This window comes from Microtus ochrogaster, unplaced genomic scaffold (genome assembly GCF_000317375.1).
Source record: "Microtus ochrogaster isolate Prairie Vole_2 unplaced genomic scaffold, MicOch1.0 UNK359, whole genome shotgun sequence".
Taxonomy (NCBI): Eukaryota; Metazoa; Chordata; class Mammalia; order Rodentia; family Cricetidae; genus Microtus; species Microtus ochrogaster.
Genome location: NW_004949457.1, coordinates 3,965 through 25,136, shown reverse-complemented (window position 1 = coordinate 25,136; position 21,172 = coordinate 3,965). Strand labels below are relative to the sequence as shown.

The 21,172-nt window shown below is 48.3% G+C and overlaps 1 protein-coding gene across 1 annotated transcript in view; it reads right to left on the bottom strand.

Annotated features, from left to right (window-relative positions):
* Window positions 1-21,172, bottom strand: part of LOC101989846 (CUB and sushi domain-containing protein 2-like) — a gene marked incomplete at its 5' end in the record, with an annotated part of 31,392 nt that overhangs the window by 9,578 nt on the left and 642 nt on the right. The window contains 8 exons of the mRNA XM_013355622.2: window positions 215-288; window positions 605-778; window positions 4,708-4,881; window positions 5,259-5,438; window positions 6,710-6,886; window positions 9,980-10,162; window positions 15,084-15,257; window positions 19,321-19,509. Coding sequence (XP_013211076.2) covers window positions 215-288; window positions 605-778; window positions 4,708-4,881; window positions 5,259-5,438; window positions 6,710-6,886; window positions 9,980-10,162; window positions 15,084-15,257; window positions 19,321-19,509 — 1,325 coding nt within the window. The remainder of the gene's footprint in view (window positions 1-214; window positions 289-604; window positions 779-4,707; window positions 4,882-5,258; window positions 5,439-6,709; window positions 6,887-9,979; window positions 10,163-15,083; window positions 15,258-19,320; window positions 19,510-21,172) is intronic.

The window sequence follows — 21,172 nt, the reverse complement described above, 5'->3', positions numbered from 1 at the left end:
CCTGGGAACTGTTCAAGGCTCCACCTACTGTATCAGCCGCCTTCTGTATCAGCCTGGCTGGTGGACATCGGCACCTTCCATTTCTGAAGGATGCTCCATGGAGCATGTCCTTCCTCCCTTTCTGAGGTCTGCTCTCCCTGGCTGCTCCCAGGGCCTTTGGTGCTAACGGTAGCAGGGAGGGACAGGCGACAGGAAGGCTGATTCGAGCTCATACCTGGTAGCCCTGGGAGCTGTTCTGTATCCCGAACTGTGGCATGCCGGGATCTGCACACGTGGTCAGTGTAGGATCTGAATGACCAAAACAAAGAAGCAGACCACATGGTCACTGGCACTTTCACTGCCCACCTCATTCTGATCTGGATGCCAATGGAAGAGACCACAGCTGCCTCCTGACCCCACCTTCTGAGCCTTCCACTTCCTTGTCCTAGAGGCCTGAGCTGCCATTGTTTTCCCTAGTACAGTAGCCCTTTCTGTCCCTCACTCTGCTCCCTGCTCAGAGAAGGACTCCTTCTCCACTACAAGTAAGACAAGGAGGACGGAAAGTGGAGTCATCACTCAGCCTCCCTCTGCCCACCAGCCAGCCACCGCCTCCAGCCCCTCTTACCGATACAGCTGGGCTGTGTGCCGCTCCACGTCCCGTCCGACTGGCAGAACCTCCGTGGGGAGCCCACCAGCACCAGAGGGGGACGGCAGGAGTAGGACACAGACGACCTGTAGGAGAAACCCCGATCTTCTCTCTTCCCTCGAGGTGGGACCCCTGGATCGCCGCAGAACACGGCTGGAAAGGCAAGAGACACAAGTGGGCCCAGGATGCTTTTTAGAACCTCCCCTTTCCCCTGTGTGGAGGGGGGGGGTGACTGTTTCCTCTGGTTCACTTGATCCCTGGAAATGGGGGCCTGCCTGGGTAAGAGCTTGGGGTCTCTGCTTGTGCGTGGTCACATGCTTCCTCTCTTTGCTACACTAAGGGAGCGTACTAACCTGCTCCCTATAACAGAGTAGTGTTACAGGAAGTTCGAACATTGAGGTGGATGGGGTTTGTAGCGGTCCGGTGTGTGCCTAGCCTGGGTGAGGCTGTACGACTGAGTCCCAGCCCCATAGATCAAACAAACCATCTAGAACATTCTCCTCATCTCCACACATGTGTCCTCTGGTTTTCGTCAGCTGTACACACCGTGCCCAGTTGCAGAGTCAACGCCTACATGATTTCAATTGCTAAGTCATTTCCCCCTGCAATCCCGCCTCCATTTCGCAGCTCTTCTTAGCAAAAGTGAAGCTGTGCTCCACTAAAGGCTGAATCCGACATTGCTTTGGTGGCTCTGGGTCCTGGTGATGTGACAGCCAGGAGCTGTGCTTCAGATGGCTGAATGAGGCTGGCTGTAGCTGGCCACCCTTCCTGCTGCACTCAAATACATATGGCCAAGTTTGCGGAAAAGGATCGAAGATTTTTCTGCTTCTTAGGGACTCATGCTCCCATCAGATAAGTGGTTTGTTTTAGCCTCCCCACTTTTTTTAGGACCACGAAGCAAATAAGGGTATATATAAATAGCTGCCTGTTTTCTTCAATGCCGCCCTGTTGGTTGATTTATGGTTATGTTGATATTATATGATTATCATGGATAATTGTCAACAACCAAGAAAACTATAAGGAACAACCACAAAAACTATAAGGGGTGGGGGAGGGGGATGGGGCTGGAGAGATGGCTCAGAGGTTAAGAGCACTGGCTGCTCTTCTAGAGGTCCCCAGTCCCATTCCCAGCAGCCACATGGTGTCTCATAATCATCTGTAATGAGATCTGGTGCCCTCTCTGGCCTGCAGGCAAACATGCTGGCAGAATACTGTGCACACAATAAGTAAATAAATCGTTTTAAAAAGGGGGTGAGGAGAGAAAGGAAAAGAAAACATGCTCATGATTATTGGTGGGGAACGTAAGGTTGGATGCTCTGTCTGGAAGGCATTTTGGTAAAACATGTCAGGAAGTACAGAGTGCCTACCCTTTGGCCCAGCACACTCACTTCTAGAACTTTTCTACAAGAGTGAAGAAATGCTGTTTTAGGGATTTTTATTACTTAGTTGATGCTAATTCCTCACCAATAGGAGAAGGTTAAACAAATAGATGAAGGTACAACAAGGAACACTTTAAAGTCATCAAAAGTGGGGGCTGGAGAAATGGTTTGGTGATTAAGAGCACATGTTGGTCCTGCAGAGGACCTGGGTTTTGTTCCTAGGAACCAGGTCAGGTGGTTTCCAACCACTGGCAACTCTAGCTTACACACACACACACACACACACACACACACACACACACACACACACACACACATATACACATGCATGCGCGCACACACGGACACACACACACGCATGTAGCATGCACATACACGTATACAGTTAAAAATAAGTCTTTGAAGATGTTTTAAAAACCATTAAAATGATGGTGCACAGCTGAGTATGTATTGACAGACACAAGTGCTTGGAAAGCTCTTGGTGACCTGTCAACAAATACAGGTCATGAAATAATGTGTCAGGATCCAATACCATCTATAAGAACTTCAACATATATCATTATAACTATGGTTATGTTTGGAAAGTTTTATTTTTTTTCTTTACGTTTTTTAACAGAGGACAAGTGTGTGTGTGTGTGTGTGTGTGTGTGCGCGCGCGCGCGCGCACAAGCACGCGTGCATGCATGGTGTGTGCCACATGGGAGCCAGAGGACAACCTCAGCTGTCATTTTTCAGGTACAGTCCACCTTGCTTTTTGAGATCCAGTCTCTCACTGACCTGGGCCTTGCCGAGTGTGCTAAGTTAGCTGACTGCAAGCTCAGGGCGTCTGTCTGTTTCTGCCTCTCTGGTACTGGGATTACAAGAGCGTGTCACCACGCTTGGCTTTTTGTTAAAAATGTAGGTTCTGGGGATCAAATTCAGGTCCCCATGCTTGCAAGATGATTCTTTTGCTGAGTGAGTACTCAGCTACTGTACAGTTTTCATTGTTTATTTACAATGACCATAATTCATTGCTGTTTTTTTGTGTGCCAGGGATGGAACCCAGAATGCCATACTCATTATGCATGTATTTTGCTACTGAGCTGCACCCCTCACCCTTCATAAGGATTATTTAAAGGCAATGCAGATCTTTGTTTCATGAGAGAAAGCAAAGTTGAGTCCAGATAACCATGAGGCTGTGCCCTAGTGTCCTGAGAATGTCATAGGTGTTAGTCATAAACAACATTCCTGTTGTTGTTGTTGTTGTTGTTGTTGTTGTTGTTGTTTTTGTCCTGAGCTATTGAGCCTAAGCACCATGGTGACTCCCAAAGTAAAGCAGAATTCTGATGTGGGATTCCCTTCTGTATGCTATGAATATGTTTTATTGCCATTGGTTAATAAAGAAGCTGCTTTCAGCCAATGGCTTAACAGATACAGCCAGGCTGAAAACAATATATATAGAGAGAGTAGGCAGAGTCAGGGAGAAGCCATGTAGCTGCCAAAGGAGAAAGAAGAAAGACACCCATGGGAGTCCTGTGTAATCTTGTCAGTAGGCCACGAACTCATGGTAATGTACAGATTATTAGAGATGGGTTAATTTAAGATTTAAGAGCATCTAAAAATATGCATAAGCTAATAGGCCAAGTGTTTTAATTAATACAGTTTTTGTGTGATTATTTTGGATCTGGGTGTCCAGGAAATGAACAAGTGGCCTCTGTCTATAGAATTCCACAGGTGGTGTGGGAGGTCCTTCTGTCTATGTGTTGCTTTTATTGGTTAATGAATAAAAAACTGCTTTGAGCCTATGGCAGGGACGAATAGAACTAGGCGGGGAGGGGGGAGCTAGGCTGTATGCTGGGAGAAAGAAGGGTGGAGTCAGGGAGATGCATGGAGCCACTGCTGGAGATAGATGTGCTGAAACTTTGCTGGTAGGCCATGACCTCGTGGTGATGCACAGATTAATGGTGATGGGTTAAATTAAGATGTAAGAGTTAGCCAATAAAACGTTAGAGCTAATGAGCCAAGCAGTGATTTAATTAATACAGTTTCTGTGTGATTATTTCAGGTCTGAGCTAGTCAGGCAGTTGGGAAAAACAAGTGGCCCTTCCTCTAACACACAGGTACCTAACAGTGGCCAGGGTGTGTAGATTATTTCTGAGGGCTAACAGTAGGAGGAAAAGTTGTAAACCCTATTGTTATGTACAGCATAAAGATGGAAAGATTTTCCCAGAGCCCACTCATGGGGTGCATCTAGAATTCCACAACCCATTTCCTTTGGAACCCAGGAAGCCTGAGTCCTGGAATGGACTCATCAGAACACACAGCCGGGCCAGGTGGATGATGGGTAGTCTCTCGACAGAAAGCTGCAGCCCCCTGGACATCTTTTCCATGAAGAGAGACATATCTCCAGCCTGGGGTGACCTCACACCCTGGGGTGCTTCTCCCACCTAGTGAACAACCCTTCAGGTTATAGGACATTGCTGTTGGCCCTGACTTCATTTATTTCCACTGTGACTAAATTCAGGCCTCCATTAAAATAGTCTCAATTTCTTCTTTTAATCTCCCTCCTGCTTTAATGGTGCCTTGAGAAAGATCTCTGCTTTGGGGGAGGAGGGTAATGACTCCATGTCTTCCACAGCAGAGCTCTGCATACACACATGTGAGTGTGAGGGGGAATGAGTGCCATCATGGAGGACACGCCTAAGGCCCCTGCGAGTCACTCACGGAAGCATTGCGGCAGCTCTCCAGTCCAGGATCCATTTCCCTCGCAGGTGAGCACGGCAGGCAGGGAGAGCTGGTAGCCCTCCAGGCAGGCATAACTCACACTAGAGCCCCACGTGAAGTCGGATCCCACCACTTTCCCGTTAGGGATGAGCTGAGGAGGTTTGCACATGATTGCTGTGGGGAGAAGAGAGAGGGCTGAGTCCTGGGGCTGTCCTGAGGAAATCAGCCCGATTCCTGTCACCAACACCAGCAGCTACCCTGCACCAGCTAGCGTCTGGGCCAAACAGAACTGGAAAGGATCTGTGGCCACTCTGCTCTTTTACTTTACACTGATCCATTCTGCGCAGAACACTTCTGTTCTCCCATCACACAGGATCAGGATGCTTGAGGCTCAGACCTTTTCTCGGTACCTTCTAACTTCCTAACCATCACTGCGCAGGACTAGCCTTCACCTTGCACACCATAGTGCCACCCCTCCCTTCTGGATGCTCAAAGCTAATGTCTTCTATCTCCTGTGGCCCCCCATCCACATCCTCAGCCCCCAGATGTACCTTTGCAAACTGGCTTGGTACCGTTCCATGTCCGGTCCTTGGTGCAGCTCAGCACGGATACTCTGTGTGATTCCATCATGTGGCCAGGGATACACTGGAATGTCACAGTTTTGTTGTACCTGAAGTCGTTGCCCAGCCGGATGCCATTGGCTGGGATCCCAGGGTCACCACAGTTTATGACTAGAGTAAGAGAGACACAGCACTATTCAGTCCTAGCCCAGACCTTGGGTCTTCAGCATCTTCCTCCATTTCCATCACTCCTGCACCCACCCAAGAAGGAACTGTCAGACCAGCCAAGTCCTGGGTACCACTGGGCACAGGCAAATTTCCCTACGTCCACTGCCCAGTCCTATACTGTGCACGCCATCCAATTGCACTGTGGTCACCCTTCTTATTCAAACCTACTCCTCTGAAAGGAAGGACCATACGACTTTTTTCCTAACGCAGATGAAGTCCTGGGCAAGGAGAATTTCTAGATTGAAGAACCTCAGGTGTGTTTATTAATAATCAAAAAGACAATTTGCCCAAGGATATAACATATTCCATGACAGTCTTCCTGAGAGACTTTTTCAGGCTGGAATGGTCTAGATGCAGCGTCTCAGGACCTGTGCAATACCCAAACCAAGTCTCTGTTTGGGTATTGAGACAGGGTATGCCTGGTGATCTGTGAATTTAACATGGAGTTTCCAATGGAGTCTGAACTCTCAGGGCTGACTTTGAAAGGAGGAATGTCACGGTCACTCAGTCCATCTCCTCCCTCCATTTGGGTCTCACAGCACTCAGCCTTCTAAGGAAAAGGGTCTGGGGTATCTTGAGAGGGTCAAGGAAGGGGAGCTATGCAGACACAATGCTCAGGAGCTGGGCCGGGGTGGAGATGGGTCCGAGGAAGGGAAAGATGTAAAGATGGTGGGTGGTGGCTGCTTCAAAGTGGAGGGAGTGTTGCAGCCCTGAGCCTATGTCCAGAAAGGAACGGGAAAGCCCCAGGGATTGGCTAGAGCCTGAATAATGGCTGATATATTGTATCAACCTCTCTGAACCTTACCTGTAATATCTATGAAAATTTATTGATAGACTATATTAATACATATAAAATTATACGACATAATATATTATACTTAATATATTATTAATTCTTATTATCAAATATTAAATATATTAATAATTCTTACTAAAACCCACTCCTCAGAGAGTAGGTACCCACTGCTACCTTATAGGGTTTTAGTGAGACTCCAGCACCACGTACATGGGAAACGAAGCACTTAGCTCCATGGTTGCTGAACAGAACATGCGCAATGCACCGAAGCTATCCGACTGTAAGCTTACATTCTGGTCTACGTTCCCACTCCCATCATTTCCCCAGACTCCCACTGACAGCTTTATTCTGGAAGGAGGGGCTGGATGGTCTGAGCTGCCATTTGCTCCAGAGCCCGGGGGGGGGGGCTGGCTCTCACCTGTGCACTCGGGGTCACTGCCTGTCCAGGTGCCATTGACAGAGCAGTGTCGGCTGAGCAGGCCTGTGGCGTAGTAGCCTTCACGACACTCGTAGACGATGGAACTGGAGAACACTAGACCGTCACTGAACACCACTCGGGCATTGCTTGGGGTTCCGGGGTTCCCACATGAGATTACTGGGAGAGCAAAAGACTGTATTATTCCCCAGAACCAAAACTGCTTGAGTCGAAGACCCACGTAGGACTCTGAAGAGGGGGACACATCTCAAGCTGCTTTTGGGTCTGTGTCACTTATAGAAAAGGACAGACCTGAAATAGATTTTTACTTCAAAATGATTTTATTTGTATGTGTGTGTATGCATTGCTGTGTGCCTGTGCATGCATGAACACATGTGTGGAGATGAGAGTGGCCACTCCCCACCTTACTTTTTTGAGACAGGGTCTCTCACTGAATCTGAGTTCATCAGTTTGTCTAGGTTGCTTGGCTGATGGACTCCAGGGAGTCACCTGTCTCTGCCTCAAGGCTCCTTCAGCCAGCACCGAGGCTATAAGCACAAGCTGTCATGCCTGCTTCTCCACATGTTGAGATCATGAGGGTGTTGAGGATCAGAACTCAGGTCCTCATACTCACACAGCAGACATTTCACTGACTGAGCCACCTCTTCTGCCCTCGTTCTAATTCCACGTTCCTGCCATTGGCGATAATATTTACATAGACATTTCTCCAGAATGCTGGCTAATGGGACTCTTGATCTGGTTAATCTTTTATTTTTCAATTGAAAATAAAGTTGTTTTCATACAACGTATGAAATATTTTTCTCTCAGATCTTTCCGGACTCCCCACTGCCCCAACTCCATGCCATTTTTCTCTCTTTGGTTGATCTGTTTCTAGGGTCTCTGTTATCCATGGAAAAGGAAGTTGAGAGCAGCAGAGAAAGGCAGAGGCAAGAACTCTGCACCCCAATTACCACAGCCCTAGCCCTCAGCAGCAGATACTGGCTTAGCTTGTAATACAGTTAGCGAAGAAAGGTTGGCACAATGCTTGACTGCTTTCCCTCTCAGTTTTTAAAATTATGCATAAGAATAACAAGTGTTGCTTCCTAGAATTCTTCAAAGGTGAGTTTATTTAGGAACATTTGAATCCCTGGATTTAGATATATTTAGCATCCATTGCTGTTGGCATTCAAGTAGCCCCACCTTTGGCTGAGGGAGCTTCTTCACTATGGCCCTTGGATTTCATGTAAAAACATGACCCCAAAGGGTTCCTTGCTGGAGAGGTGGTATATATTCCAGGGTTTATCTTGTATATTCCATGATCAAGCTCTGCAACCATTTCTCCAAAGAATTCGGATCCTTTTAATGGAGAATAGGTTTAGAACCACAGCGTGGGCACTAAGGATCTGCATCATGGCTAGGCTGTCATTGCTTCTAGATGTCTGGGCTGTGTAGATAACTTTTTGAATAGAAAATAATGTCAAGAGAGCATAGTGATACTGCCAGTCCAACTTTGGGATTAGGAGTTTGACTTAACTTCTTTTAAAATAAGAGGTCTTTAAGAAGTGTGTGTGTGTATGGTGTATGTACACATGTGTATGCACACAGAAAAGTGTCTCTGCAGAGGTCAGAGGATGATATTGGGTATCCACCTCTACCATTCTCTCTGCCTTCTACCTTTTAGACAGGGTCTCTCACTGAACCTGGATCCAGGGTGGTGGCCAGCAAGACATAGCAATCCTCCTTTCTCTGTCCCCTGAAATACTGGAATTATATGTACATAGCTGTTGTAGGAGCCCACTTGTTCATTCCTGGCTGCCCAGATTTAAAATAACCACACAGAAACTGTATTAATTAAATCACTGCTTGGCCCATTAGCTCTAGCTTCTTATTGGCTAGCTCTTACATCTTAATTTAACTCATTTCTATTAATCTGTGTATTGCCATATTGCTGTGGTTTACTGGCAAGATTCTGGCTTCTCTGTCCTGGACAGTGGCTACATGGCATTTCCCTGGCTCCACCTTCTTTCTCCCAGCATTCAGTTTAGTTTTCCCTGCCTAGCTCTGTTCTTCCCTGCTATAGGCTCAAAGCAGTTCTTTATTCATTACCAATAAAAGCAACACATCCTCAACGCTGTGGTTACAGGCACTCAGATCCATGCCTGGTGTTTTACACGGGTCCTGGAGATTTGAATGCATGTCCTCATGTTTGTAGTACAAGTAATCTTACTCACTTCCCCTGCCAGGTCTCAAGTCTGTTCGTGAGAAATCCACACACTAAACATATAGTATAACACTGCAAACCAGGCAGCTTTTAAACATTGGAGATTCAGTCATTTTCTACTTCAGAGGCTGAGAGACCCAGGCTGAAGAGGCCCATGGATTCCACGTCTGTCAAGAATCTTCCTGCTGGTTTGTGGCCAGTGTCATTTCACCATGCCCTCACACAGCAGAAAGGGCAGGGTGCTCTCTAGTCCCTTTCATGAGAGCTTGACATGAGGGCTTACCTCATGATCTGGCCCTTCCCAGAGGACCCACTATCTTGATGATCAAAGCTCACCCTACGTGAATTTGGGAAGATGAAGGTGGTGTGGGAGGTCTTTCTGTCTATGTGTTGCTTTGATTGGTTAATGAATAAAGGAACTGCTTTGGGCCTATAGCAGAGCTGTAGGGGAACAGAGCTAGGTGGGAAAATCTAAATGGAATACTGGAGGAAGAAGGCAGAGTCAGAGAGACGCCATGGAGCCGCCGCCAGAGATAGACATGCTGAAACTCTGCTGGTAGGCCACGACCTCATGGTGATGCACAGATTAATGGAGATGGGTTAAGTTAAGATGTAAGAGTTAGCCAATAAGAAGCTAGAGCTAATGGGCCAAGCAGTGATTTAATTAATACAGTATCTGTGTGATTATTTCGGGACTAAGCTAGGCGGGCAGCTGGGCAGAACAAGCAGCTTCCTTGCTCTGTGAAGGCATTTAGATCACACAGTGGATCTCCTCTGGTCACCAATGTGCCTCCAACACAGGCTATAAAATTTAGCACATGATTGCTGAATTAAACTACAGGGAAAATTACTCGTCTATGGGCTCATTTAGTCTTTGTTGGCTTTTTCTTTCTGTTGTGAGGGGAGAGCATATTCTCTTTGGATTGCTAATAAAAATGGACATGAGCTGTCTGTGGATGTCCTCTGTCCAAGGGTGGGCACTTGGGGCGTGCCTGGGAGCGTGAGTGCTAGGGCAGGGCAGAAGGGAGGAGCGGAAGGGCCGCATACATTACCTCCACACTCAGGCTGTGACCCGCTCCACGAGCCATTGGCTTGGCAGGTTCGCTCTGAAGATCCTCGGAGCACGTAGCCAGCTTCACAACTGAAGCGCATCAGACTGCCTGGGGCAAAGCTGTCCCCTAGACGGATGCCATGGGCTGGGATGCCTGGGTCACCGCAGACGCCTGTGCTGGTTCCTGTGGAAGGAGAACCCAGACGACATTGAGGGATTTTTAGTGTGTGTGTGTGTGTGTGTGTGTTTTATGGATACAAGTGGAGCTGAGGTCTGAGGGGGAGAAAGAGATGCGCTGTGTTGTTAAAGAGGAAGCGACGAACCCCATGGATGACGGAGGTGACAAAGGACTGTGCCCAGGCCACAGTGTCTGCATTAATTATAACTTAAGTGCTCAGGAAGTGAGGTGAAGGAAGGCAGACAACAGGAGACAGAGCCTGAGGGAACCAGGTTCCGTGCTAGGCAGACACACTACAGAGGCCCACGGAGGAGGAAGAAGTCAGAATAAGTGTTCTACCTGTGTCAGAGCACACAGATCCAAATCCTTGGTAAGTCCTCAGGAGCCACAAGGAAGGGAGGCTCATGCCAGGCTGCAGTGGTCCAGGTTGCCACATCCTCCGCTCCCCCATCTCACCTCACCTCCTCCCGCACCTGCTGACCAGGGGTGCCCTCTCCAGTCTCAGCATCATTCTTGGTCTTAGCTTAGACACCTGCCATTCATTTGCCTGAGCATCTGCAAAAGCCTCCAAACAGCCCCTTCCTCTTAATCTCCCCCAGCTGAAGCTCCAGCCTCAATCACTGACCTTGAAGAAGCATCTCACTCTGGGGGATTTTTAGTGCTAACAAGATAAAACCCCAAACTCTTTTTTAAAACTATTTATTTATTTATTTATTTATTTATTTATTATGTATACAATATTCTGTCTGTATGCCTGCAGGCCAGAAGAGGGCACCAGACCCCATTACAGATGGTTGTGAGCCACCATGTGGTTGCTGGGAATTGAACTCCGGACCTTTGGAAGAGCAGGCAATGCTCTTAACCTCTGAGCCATCTCTCCAGTCCCAACCTCAAAACTCTTTACCACAGTTTTATCCTCTAACAACTCAGCCTGAACTGGATTCTTCTGGCCTTTATTTGTCTTCTATTACTTTAAATTTTTTCCTGTCTGTTGTGTGTGTGTGTGTGTGTGTGTGTGTTTGTGCATCCGTGTGCACGCACATATGAACACAATCGGCCAGAGCATGTGAGCTGGCTAATTCTGTGCCAACGTGGCACAGGTTAGAGTCGTCTGAGAAGAGGGAACCCCAACTGAGAAAATGCCTCCATAAAACTGGACTGTAGGCAAGCCTATAGAGCATTTTCTTAGTGGGTGGTGCCATCCCTGGGCTGGTGGTCCTGGGTTCTATAAGAAAGCAGGCTGAGCAAACCAAGAGGAGCAAGTCAGTAAGCAGCACCCCTCCATAGCCTCTGCGTTAGCGCCCGCCTCCATGATCCTGCCCTGACTTTCTTCAGTGCTGGACTCCGAAGTGGAAATGACAGAATGTTATGTGGAGATCAGAGGACCATTTGAAGGCACCAGTCCTCTCCTTCCTCCATGAGTTCCGGGATCAAACTCAGCTTGTCAGGTAAGCATCCTTACCCACCGAGCCACCTTCTGTTACTTTTAAAGTTTCATTTTACTTTTACCCGATTAGTAATGATTAATAAATGACCTAAGAAGAACTGGGTACATATGATATTTTGATGCAATGCTGTCTATGTTCTTGCCATGAGGAAATGGTAACCATTTGGGGTGTCTAATCCTGGTCCTTTAGGTGAAGATCGCCTAGCACAGCTTGAATGTTTTACACCCTGCTGTCCCATTTCTGCCCTGCCCCCTCTGGTATGCTACACTCTCGAGTTTGCCTGCCTTTTGACATCCTGCAGACCCTCTCAAGAGGGTGTTGAAGGACCCAAAGAGCCAAGGAGAGCAGACAACAGGAGACAGAGCCTTAGGGCCCAGGGAACCGGGCTCCGTGTTACAGAGACACACTGCGGAGCTCCGTGGAGGAGGAAGATGTCAGAACAAGTGGTTTGTGAGGAGACAGACTCCAGCTTCGGTAGCGTCTGTCCCCTCACAGACACACATGTATAAGCATTGAATGGTAGCATTTGAAACTACAGTGGGCTTGCTGGAGTCAAAACTCTTATCATTTATCCTTGATGGCTCTTTCACCCCAGCCTGAGAATTTCTCATTGTCTCAGACAGTGAGAATATGAAGTAGCCCTGTGTTTCTCGTTCTGCCTCAAAGAATGGGGCTCCTTCAAACTACAACTCCAGAATTTAAGAAATAGAGAGCCTGCCACATTTGCTTAGATTTTGTTGCCTTTTGGAGGTTTCCAGGATGCAGCATAGGTAACAGCTGGTGCTGGAGTTCTGGAAGTTTCCTCTTATGGCAAATGGTTTAGTTTCCACACTGGCTAACTTACCTCTCTGGTGATATTTTGTTTGTGCTCTAACAGATAAAGCTTGCCTGAGGATCAGAGAGCAGAGCTAACCACACTAGCTTGCCATAGAGGCCAAGCAGTGGTGGCACACACCTTTAATCCCAGCACTTGGGAGGCAGAGGCAGATGGATCTCTGTTTGTTCAAGGCCTACCTGGGCCATACATGATTGATCCAGTCTAAAAGAGAAACAGTGCTCACACAAAGGTGATCCCAGCACTTGGGATCCCACACCTTTAATCCCAGCACTAGGGAGGTGGAGACAGGAGTGATTTGGCTGGGCATAGAGGGAAATATAAGGCGGGAGGAGACAGGAGCTCAGTGCAGTCAGTCTAAAGCAGTCTGAGAACAGGATCGCCCTTTTGGTCTGAGCATTGGTAGGGGTAAGAACTCTCTAGTGATTGGCTGCTCTGCTTCTCTGACCTGCAGCATTAACCCCTATATCTGACTCTGGGTTTTTATTATTAATACATACTTCAGCTACAGCCAGCACTACTGTAAGCAGGCACGAGAGCTGAGTTCTCCAGCTCCAGGCTTGTTCTAACAGGATGTCCCCCACTGCACTCCCTGAGCTATATGGGAATCTGGGATAGAATACTGCACTCTGGCGGCAGATACACAGAGGGTGATGCTGAACTGAAAAAAGACATCAGCAGCCATGGTGAGACCTGAAATGGGTCTTGAACTGTCTGTGTCTGCATGTCCTTTGTGTCCTTTGTGGTCAGGGGCTGCTGACTGAAGGCCCGAGGAGGGCTTGTTATTCCTTATCTAGATTCTGATTGCATAGGATGAGGCTCGGGAGTTGGGGTTCTTGAAAATGTCATTTCTCTCTCTTCTTTTCTGTCTTCTTCCTCTTCTTTAATTTGTTTTTCACAGACAGGGTTTCTCTGTGTAGCTTTGACTATCCTGGAACTCACTCTGTAGACCAGGCTGGATTTGAACTCACAGAGATCTGCCTGCCTCTCCTCCTAGTGCTGGAATTAAAGGTGTGCGCCACCACTGCCTGGCAAATGTGTTGTTTCTTAGACACACAGGAGAGGCCTCTGCAAAAGACACGTGCGTGCTTTAGCCAGGGAGGCTTTGGCTCAGCTTTCTGGACAAGAATGGCCTCCGTCATGCTTTCTAGCTTCTGCTAGCTCAATGCTAGAGAAGAAAGTGACTTTCACTTCCACACTGTGCCCAAGAGGATGACTGTGCTTTTGGGCAGGAAGTTCTTGAAGCTTCTTTTTTGCTTTTCTCCTGTACTTGGCACTTTTCCTTTGCATGGAGAAAAAGCAGATCAAAGAGACTTTGAGAACACTTTTTGTCCCAGAACAATGTCTAGAAGGAAGCGCTATGTGCAAATATTATCACGGGAGAGATGGACCAATCCCTCCTTTGAATGCCCCTTCTTCCTGGAACTTGCTCTGGATACCCAGGACCTCTGCGTACAAGACTCTGCCTTTCTAGTCTACATCCCAGTCACATCCACCGGAAGTCCCAAAGGAGGCAGTCAGGGACCTTGACAGCAGGTCTCCCTCCAGCCAGGCTAAAGGCATCTTTATGGTTCATAAGGAGTCTTATGACTTCATTTGTCAAGTGGTCCATGAGATTAACAAGGCCGAACAGTAAAAATCCTAGTGGTCATAGTAATGTGTTTGGGGTTGACCCAGGAAACCAGCTACCCTTTGGCATAGTGGTTTGGGGACTTTTTTCTTTTTGGAGAGACTTAATATATACCTGGATCAATATTCGATCAGAGTCCTAAACACTGGTAAAGAGGCTTTTCTGGATACCTTGAACTACAAGGGCCTTGTGTCTAATGAGGAGATGTGGCCCTTTGTGACAAGGAGGCTGGGCTCTTTACCTCTAGGAAGGCACTAGGAGGGGGAAGGGCTAAGAATTGGTAACTGGAAGGCAGGCTCCCCAGGGAATCTCAGGCTCCAGAGCATCTGTCCCCTGGCTGCGTTCTTTGGTAGTGCCAGGTAGGTTTACCCCAAAGCAGATTCAGCTGCGGGTGTGGCTTTTTAGCCCTGTGATTTCTGCTGGTGGCGGTACAACTCACTTCCAGATGTTTTGCTCTGTTTCAAGACATTATGGATGGATTGCTGGTTTAGGGAATGTGGTCATGGGATCTTTGGTGGCTCCCTGCATCTGCTACTTCAATTACATGCCAGGGTTCTCCCGGAGACTAGTGAGTTAGAATTTAGTAGAAGGATTGCCTGGGGATGGTGACTCAGTGCAGAGACTATCCCGGGAGGCAGTCAGAACATGGGACAAGTTGAATTAGGTACTGATGAGAGAGACTAAGGCAGGTTGGGGCCCAGGGATCCTGAAACAGGGGCGAGAAGACCACCGGGATGGGCCTGGACCTGGACTGTCATTCCCAGGAGTACACGGACTCAGATTCTAGATAGGACTAACGCTCCAGGTGGACCTCATCGAGCAGTGCCCTTGGCCTTTGGCTGTTTGGATTCCGTCAGAACTGACGAAGGGCCGGAGTGCACTTGGAGTCCCCTCTAGCGGCGCTGTCTTGTGAAAGATGGGCCACAGGCTCCCAAGTTGTAAAGTTATCATGTTCACGGACTATGCTCCCACCAGCCAGTGCCCCTCCGGTGCCCTGCACGCCACACTCCATACCTGAGCAGTGGGGGAGTGAGCCTGTCCAGTGTCCATCCAGTCCACACATGCGGGTGGCATTGCCCACTAGAGTTCGCTTGCCAGTGCAGCTGTACCGCACGACGGCCCCCACTATGTAGCTGTCTCCGGACATCTGGGCATGAGGTGGAGAGCCAGGATGGCCACAGGACACCACTGCGGGAAGAGAGTAAAGATCTCAGTGGCTCTGTTGGGGATGGGCCACCATCACTCCATACAGGCTTGCTGTGAGAAGCCAGGAAGGGGAGGAAACCTTGGTATCTGTGGGTATGAGCTTCCATCTGCCTCCTGAATCAGACATCGGCAGACAAAGCCCGCCATTTCACACTGATTCTAGGTTGGAAGCAAAGGGTAATAATACCTATGTAGCACATAGTAGGTATGCAGCAACGCTGGTAATACCTTGCAGCATATAGTAGGTATGCAGTAACGTTGGTTCCTTTTCCTGTCCCTCCTGCTCACCTCTTCCTGTTTCCTACCTGCCACAGGGCAGACCCAAGATACGCCCAAGCAGAAAGATGGTATATACAGAACACACAGGAAGCTGACCTTCCTGGGCTGTTTTCATTGGTTCCTTTCTCTGAACTCAAAGTTGCCTCACCAATTGTTCCTAGCACACACTTCCTTCACTATGCAAATTCCTTTGCCTGAAATCAACACATAGCCGTGAAGGCCAGGGATAATATCAAGACCTCAGGACTGAGACGCACAGGTTAGGGTGCCAGGACTGGGCTTAGTTTCCCCCTTTCTTGGTCAGTGTACCTTGCTTATTGCCTATTATGTGACAGGCTCCGGTCTGTGTGTATGGAGAATAAAGTTCATGCACTCTTAGAGCTTATAATGGGGAAGAGAGGCTAAAAAAAAAAGTAAATAAAAAGCGGTGTTACGATAAGAGGCAAAGCCGAGAAAGGGCAGGGGTGTTTGGGGGCAAGCCGAGGGGGCGGGGCTGCTTTTAAATAGGGTGGTAAGAATGGTCTCTGTGAGGACCGGTCAGGACTGAGCCATCTGGGGCAAGGACATCAAGGAAGGAACATGACTTGTGCAGGGCTGAAGCCAGGCTGAACTTGGTGTGTATCTTAGCTGCTTTTCTTGTTTCTATGACCAAGTATCTGGCAGAAGCAACTCGAGGGAGTAGGACTTACTTTGGTTCAGTTTGAGGGGCTATTGTCCATCATGGGGGGGAAGGCACTGAGGCAGTCAGTTATCTGGGTCTGAAGTCAGGGAGTAGAGAGTGGACAGGAAGTGGAGCTGGACTATAAATCACCAAGGCTTATCCCCAGTGGCCTGCTTCTTGGAGGGAGGTTCCCCCTTCTTAAAGCTTTCAGAGCATTCCCTAACAGCACCACTAGCTGGAGACTTGGTATTCAAACCCATGACCCCGTGCAGTGCAGGACTTTTTGTATGGAAACCACAGCCGTGTGCAGATGAACCAGGGAAGGGTGGACCAGGACATGGGGGTGGCACTGGAAACAGGTCATGGTGTAACGTTCTGATTTTATTCTAAGCATAATAGGAAACACCAGAGGGACATGGCTCAGTTCACACTATGTCTCAGGATCACACTGGTGGCTCTGTGGAGGGACAATCGGGATGAGGCCGCCATGAAGCTGTTTCAGAGGATGTGATCATGGTTTTGATTGAGTATTGCTGTGAGGCAGTTGTTATGGAATAATCTTTTTGTATGCTATAAGGATGTGTTGCTCTCATTGGTTTAACAAAGAGCTAAACGGACAATAGTTAGGCAGGGAGAAGTTAGGCGGGACTTACAGCTAGGGAGAGGGCTCTGGGATGAAGAAGGGTGGAGCCGCCAGGAGACCTGGGGAGAAGCAAGATGGGCATGCCATGCTGAGGAAAGGTACCGAGTCACGTGGTAGAGTATAGAGAAGAAATATGGGTTAATTTAAGTTGTAAGAGCTCGTTAGTAACAAGCCTAAGCTATTGGCTGAGCACTTATAGTTAATAATAAGTCCCTGTGTGCTGTGTGGTTATTTGGGAGATGGCTGGTGGGATGGAAAATTCTGCCAAAAGGCAGGAGGATCTTCATAGTCACCATAGTTTATATCCAGACAGGGCATAAGGCAGGACACTGATGCTGAGAAGGAAAGAAGACCAGAATACCCCTTATGACTGGAAGCCACTCATGTCTCCAAAGCTTGGCTGGCACACCATATGCAGGCAGTTGTCCAAACAACTTACCATTCATACAAGGGCTGGGAGGACCATGCAAGGGTCCTCGGGCAAGAGAAATATTGACAGTGAGCTGTAAAATCGTTCTCCTACTACACCTAGAAGCAAGGGGCTTTGAATAATGTCACTCAGACTGGAGGGCTCACAGCAGGTGAGGGCTCACAAAGACCGGTGCACTGGTTGGTGATGACCACAGCTCAGTAGCCATTCAGGCTTCAGGAGTGCATCTTTGCCTCTGTGTCAGGGAGATGGGGAGGAGCAACCCATGAGATTCCCCTTCAGCAGCAGGAGTGCGGATTCCCAAGGGCACCACTCATTCCATAAGACGGAGGGGCTAGCAACCAGCCCCTCCCCTGGCTTCGCTTTTCTCCATACTGTCCCTGTAACTTTTCCTAATAGCAATGAACGCCACTGTATCTCATGGGGTAGCGCCAGGTGCCAGAGAATAAAGGAGTGCTCTGTGGATTCACCCATGCAGCCTCTGAACAACCCTATGGGATGGTTAGCCCAGCACTTTCTTTTTCTTTATTAATAGTCGCAAGGAAGGAAACTATTCAAAGTTGAAATGGTAACAAAGACCAGAAAGAAATACATTGTCGAGAGTGACAATGGACCCCACGAGTGAGGATACTTAAGGGTTCCACAGAGTATCTGGGGCTCACTTTCATGAGGACCAAAAGAAAGAGTTCAGTTGCTAAGTGAAGAAGTATGGGTGCTTCTCTGTTTTGCTTGGCAGGCTTGGATTATGTAAACCGTTTCTCAAAGTGCAGGTTCTGTCCTATGATGCATTTGATTTTTAGTATATGCATCATTTTCTAAAGAAGCCAGGACGCTGGGAGGATAATGGGTTTCTCCAAAGCTGTGTGGTTTGTTCAGTGGCAACGCCAGACTTAGCATCCAGGCTGACCTGGATACTGGCATCCAGACAGACTGGCAGTTCACTTCAATCCTCCTGCGGAAAGGGGCTTATGTCTTATATGATGGTTTAAAATTAATTAGCAACATGGCAAAAATCTAGAATTACCTAGAGGACAGTCTCTGAGCATGGGTTAAGAAAGGGAAAAACCCATTTTAAATGCAGTGGCGCCATTCCATGGGCTGGGTTCTGGGCTACGTAGAAAAGGAGAAAATGAGCTGAGACCAGCAACTACTCTCTCCTCGCTTCCTGTATGGATGCAGCATGACCAGCTGCCCCAGACTCTTGCTGCCATGACTTCCCTGCCACAGGGAACTGTACCCCCAGACTGTCACCCAATGATGTGGGAGTGTCATATATCAATCTGTTGATTTCATTGGTTAAGCAATAAAGAAATTGCCTAGACCCATTTGATAGGCCAACCCTTAGGTAGGCGGAGTAAACAGAACAGAATGCTGGGAGAAAGAAGCCAAGTCAAAGAGTCGCCATGATTCTCCCACTCCAGACAGACGCAGGTTAAGATCATTCCTGGTAAGCCAGCTCGTGGGCTACACAGATTAATAGAAATGGGTTAGATCAATATGTAAGAGCTAGCCAATAAGAAACTGAAACTAATGGGTCAGGCAGTGTTTAAAAGAATACAGTTTCTGTGTAATTATTTCGGGTAAAGCTAGCCGTGTGGGCGGCCGGGTGCCGGGGACGTAGCCTGCCGCTCTTATTACAACAACCCAAAGGCACCCCCCTTCCTAGGTTGCATTTGTCAAATACTTTGTCACAGCTACAAGAAAGATGATGTGTTATCTTTCTAGAAAATCCAGAAAGGGGTAAAATGACAGTATGTCTCACTACACGATCAGCTCTGCAGGGAGGGATCCTCAAAGGCCTTAAGGGTTCAATGGCAGTATCAGAGGGGATAGGGAACAGCCCCCGTCCAGGAAGAACGTGTGTAAATTAGCATGGCACCTTTGCAACAGGGCCCCAAGAAGGGTTCTGATGTCCAAGGAGCAGCCAGAACGCTGCAGTGATATAAGATGCATGTGCACACACAGGAACACATGGGCGGTGCTCTGTGATATATCTCCCCACCAGTTACTCAAAGCAGAAGGATCTACTTACAGAGACACTGTGGTCGGGGTCGGTCCCAGGTGCCATCTCCCTGGCAGCTGAGCGCCGGTGTGCCCAGGAGGTAGAAGCCATGGCTGCACTGGTAGGACACAGTGGTTCCGAAGCTGAACCTGTGGGGGCCGCTGGCATGGATCTGTCGGACGCTGTTCTCTTGGTGCCCAGGATCCGTGCAGTTGATGACTGTGATTGCAAGCAACAGTGAGACACTGAGATCCGGTCGTGAGGATGATCTCAAGCTCTGATGGCAGCTCGAGGAAACCATCATGGCTTGAGGACAACAAGCAGGAAGCTGGTCTGGCCTTGAGGCCGCAGCCCTACTGCTCTGCCTTGGTCACCTGGTCATGGGCTCATCCTCCATGTCCAGATGGCTACACCTCCCCCGAGGAGCCGGCTTCCCTTCCTAGACCACTCAGTCTCTCTCCCTCAGCGCTCCCAGTGCTGACTGCCCTGCGCTGATTGCTTCCACCCTCAAGGGCCTGGCTGTCTTGCCTCTGTGTGCCTGACCCCTGGCATAGTGTGGCTCCTTCCCAAAGCTCATCTGTTGTGACACAGACACACCGAACCTGGCGTGAGGAACACTTGTTCTCCCTCTGAAATGGTTTTAGTCACTTTTCTGAGTATTTCGAAAGGCATTAGTATCCCGGAGGACTCAGGCGGTTTTTAAAATGAGCAAGGGTTTCCAAAGAGGCTGTAAGCAAAATCAGAGTGTTTCGAATCATGACAATACTTGTCATAACTCGTACTGTGTGCTTTGGCTTCCAAACACTTCCATGTGTACCATACTACATTAGTCTCATATTCATAGAGTCAGGTGGTTAGAAAAGGCATGGGTATATTTTCCTTCTGTAAAGTGGGATATTTACTTTACTATATAAGGTTTTGTTTTCCAGTATGTGCGAGTGCACTCAAATGTTTATATATGGGTTATATACAGGTTAGAGGACAACCTTAGGTGTAGGCTTTCTCTCCTCCTCCTCCTCCTCCTCCTCTTCCTCTTCCTCCTCCTCCTCCTCCTTCATTTTGGTTTTCCGAGACAAGGTTCCCCAGTAGCTGTGGGTCAGTCCTGGAACTTGCTTTGTACCCCAGCCTGGCCTTGAACTCACAAAGATCCACCTGCCTCTGACTCTCAAGTGCTGGGATTAAAGGTGTGAGCCACCAAAGGGTCAGATGTGGTTTCTTAGGCGATGTTCACTTTTTAAAAGCTATCTATGTGTGTATGCATGTGCATATGTATGTGCACACACGTGTTTGTATGTGCATGTGGATGCAGGATGACCTTGCATGACCACATTGCCCACCTCCTGGGAGACAGGGTCTCCCACTGGCTGGAGCTCAGCAATTAGGCTCGACTGGCTGAACTGAGCCCTTGGGGCAAGCTTGTGGGCTGTAGAGCTCTAGCCCAGATCCTCATGCCGCTCAGGCAGAGGCTTTAATGCCTGGGCTGCCTCCCCAGCCCTTAGGTATTAGTCTGACCTTTGATGAGCTCTGAGGTTTCACAGCTGGACTGTGATGAAAAACCCTTCACAGCCAGTCTAGAGTTATCTGGGAGCATCTGACTTCCTCTCTGCATCTCTTACCGTCCACCCTTGCTTCTCCATCCCAATTAGATTTGTTTCCACTTGTTTTTCATTCCCATTCTGCTGTTTAAATCCTTTCCTCACCAACAGAGCACGAGTGAATGTGGTTACAAAGGAGCCACAGCAGCAATTTTGCAACCGTGAGGAAAGGCCAGGAGGTCCCTCAGAGATGATGCAACTTCTACATTCCTTGTTTATGTGAAAGAAGACCCTTTGTGCACACACACACACACACACACACACACACACACACACACACACACACA